This window comes from Dendrobium catenatum, unplaced genomic scaffold, assembly GCF_001605985.2.
Source record: "Dendrobium catenatum unplaced genomic scaffold, ASM160598v2 fragScaff_scaffold_370, whole genome shotgun sequence".
NCBI classification, from domain to species: domain Eukaryota; kingdom Viridiplantae; phylum Streptophyta; class Magnoliopsida; order Asparagales; family Orchidaceae; genus Dendrobium; species Dendrobium catenatum.
Genome location: NW_021318832.1, coordinates 1,089,369 through 1,092,349, shown reverse-complemented (window position 1 = coordinate 1,092,349; position 2,981 = coordinate 1,089,369). Strand labels below are relative to the sequence as shown.

General features: G+C 42.5%; 1 protein-coding gene across 2 annotated transcripts; it reads left to right on the top strand.

Annotated features, from left to right (window-relative positions):
• The first annotated feature begins 390 nt into the window (after window positions 1-390).
• On the top strand, window positions 391-2,655 carry LOC110110071 (cytochrome P450 710A11). Of its 2 annotated transcripts, XM_028693795.1 has the most exons (2): window positions 391-2,280; window positions 2,362-2,655. In XM_028693795.1, the coding sequence occupies exons 1-2, from the start codon at window positions 845-847 to the stop codon at window positions 2,588-2,590; spliced, it is 1,665 nt and encodes a 554-aa protein (XP_028549628.1). In that variant the 5' UTR covers window positions 391-844; the 3' UTR covers window positions 2,591-2,655. The 2 variants fall into 2 exon arrangements, with proteins under 2 accessions (XP_028549628.1, XP_020697067.1); XM_020841408.2 differs by having other exon boundaries at window positions 396-2,490.
• The last annotated feature ends 326 nt before the right edge of the window (window positions 2,656-2,981 follow it).

The following is a 2,981-nucleotide window of genomic DNA, read 5'->3' as shown; positions in this document are numbered from 1 at the left end:
ATTTCTTCTAAATCTATTCTTTTAAACTACTGAAATACGAAATTCTTCCAAGTCTAATACGTTTTGTCTTATATATTTCTTTGCCCATATAAAACCTATTGCTACAACTAAATTTAATGATCAGCTATATCAATTTTTTTCATTGGCAGCCATAAAAAATAAATAAAATTTTGTATATAAATCAACAGTTCAAACCAATCATTGTTCAGCTTCAAATTATCTTCATAGATATTTTCTGTTTTAGCTAGTTTTATTAAGCTTTTTTAAAAATTAATGCCATACATTAAAAGCTATAAAATTAATCAAAAGATCAGAACTTCATATTAGTGAGACCAATCCAGCTGCCAATCATCTAAAAAACCTAAAGATATGATTAACCCTTAAATTTTCCCCAAAAAAAAAAAAGTTTATTTATTAATATTTAATTTAAAACTAATTTAATAACGAAATTCCATCTGTAGACTTGTACCAACTATCCTAGCGCCAACAACTTTGTCTATTCCAATTTCCGGCCCGCCGCCATGTCTACGCCGACCATTGCTTTCAACGGCCATCTCTACCCAACCTTCGCAATTTTTTGACCAAGGTTTTACCTTTCCTCAATTTTTGCAACCCTTACTTCCACCAATTTCCATTCAAATTAACATGCCGCGCGTCAATTTGAACAAATAACAAAAGGAGATTTCAATTCTTTCAGCATTTCCCATCTTCCTCTTTCCCCTCCTGTTTTCTTAAACCCTTTTTTCAACTGCCTAGTCCGAGACGCAGCTTGATTTCTAGAAGTTCTCCACTCTTATATATCTCTGGAAGAAGAGCTTAGACAGAGCGAGGAAATAAAGAAGAAATGGCGCTATGGCAGCTTCTATCAACTGCGAGCCCTTTCCTTTTCTGCGCAATCGCTCTCCTCATACTCCTGCAGCAGCTCTCCTACCTCAAGAAGAAAGGCCCTCTCCCCGGCCCCACTCTCATCGTCCCCTTTCTTGGAAGCGCTATCTCCATGATCTCAAACCCGACCAGTTTCTGGGAGCAACAAGCCGCCATGGCCAAATCCTCAGGCCTCGGCTTCGCCGCTAATTTCCTCGTTGGCCGCTTCATCGTCTTCATCAGCTCCACTGAGCTCTCCCACAAAGTCTTCTCCAACGTTCGCCCCGACGCTTTCCATCTCATCGGTCACCCATTCGGTAAAAAACTCTTCGGCGAGCAAAACATGATTTACCTCTTCGATCAACAACACAAAGACCTCCGCCGTAGAATCACCCCAAATTTCGCACCTCGGGCACTCTCCACTTACCTTCTTATACAACAAAAAGTTATCTTGCGGCATTTAAAGAACTGGATCGACCTTGCTTCTACACAAAATGCTATTCCTCTTCGTCTTCTCTGCCGCGACCTCAACCTGGAGACTTCCCAGACCGTATTCGTTGGGCCGTATCTCTCCCCCGTCGCACGCAAAAGGTTCGATTCTGATTACAACCTGTTCAATCTCGGCCTCATGTCTTTCCCCTTCGATCTACCTGGCTTCGCTTTTCGGCGAGCTCGGCTCGCCGTCGACCGCCTCGTCAAGACGCTCTCGGGCTGCGTGATTATGAGCAAGGAGCGAATGCTCGCCGGCGAGGAGCCCTGTTGCTTGGTGGATTTCTGGATGCAGGAGACGCTCCGGGAATCTCCGGAAAAAGACGACCATGATATCGGAGGCCATCTCTTCGACTTTTTATTCGCAGCACAGGATGCCTCCACTTCCTCGCTTCTCTGGGCAATCACTTTGCTTGAATCGCACCCGGAAATCCTCGCTCGCGTGCGCGAGGAAGTGACTTCCAGATGGTCGCCGGACTCCGGCGAACTCATCAGCGCGGAGCAGGTAAAGGAGTTGAAGTACACAGAGGCCGTGGCTCGCGAGGTAATTCGCATCCGGCCACCGGCCACTTTGGTGCCCCACATCGCCGGCGAGGAGTTCCCACTGACGGAATGGTACACGGTTCCCAAAGGCGCCATCGTATTTCCATCGACATACGAGTCGTCGTTCCAGGGTTTCCCTGAGCCGGACCGGTTCGACCCGGACCGATTTTTAGGAGATCGGCAGGAGGATCGAATATACAAGCGTAATTTCTTGGCTTTTGGAGCCGGGCCCCACCAGTGCGTTGGCCAGCGCTATGCTGTTAATCATCTCGTTATCTTCATCGCGCTCTTTGTCTCTTTGCTTGATTTTCGGAGACACCGAACGGACGGCTGTGATGAGATTGCTTATGTACCTACTATCGTCCCCAAGGATGATTGCACAGTGTACTTATCACAGCGCTGCTCTTCCTTCCCTTCATTTTAATTCGAAATCAGAATTTATTGATCTTTGAAATATTGTGGCAGTTTATTTGTTTCATTTAGGTGTGGGTGTGGTAGGCCGTGGGGCAAGAGCTTTTGGAAAGTCCATTGTAGACTGTTGTGGGGCCGACAGGGTGGAAAGCGCGACACGTGGAAATATATGCGGGGCGCAAGGTTGTCATTTTTTGTTTTTTTATGTCTTTGTATTTTTGGAATTAATACTATGTGTAATATGGGTCAACCATACCATTGCTGGCTTGGGTTTAAAGTTTAAACATGTTGTGTATTTTCCATGCCATTTTCTGAGCTGTCAGTTTTAATTAAATGTTTTAATTATTAGGCATTCTTGAAGGCATTGAAAGTTTGTTTTTTTTTTCTTATTATATTTTAAATAAATGTTTTATTTTTTTGAGATATTTAGTTCAATTAAAACAAATTCATACAAGTTATGCATGAATGACTCAAATTCAAAATTGTCTGGTTGAGTCAAAGTTCTCAACCAATAAATCAAAATAATTAAATAAATTAGTTAATATAATTCTACTCTGTTGGCTACTGAGCTTTTTTATTTGCCTTTTTTTATTATTAAGACTTTGTTTGAAATAGCTCTAGGCTATTATTTTTTCACTACTTTTTCAAAAAATTTATACTAAAAATTGTTTTAA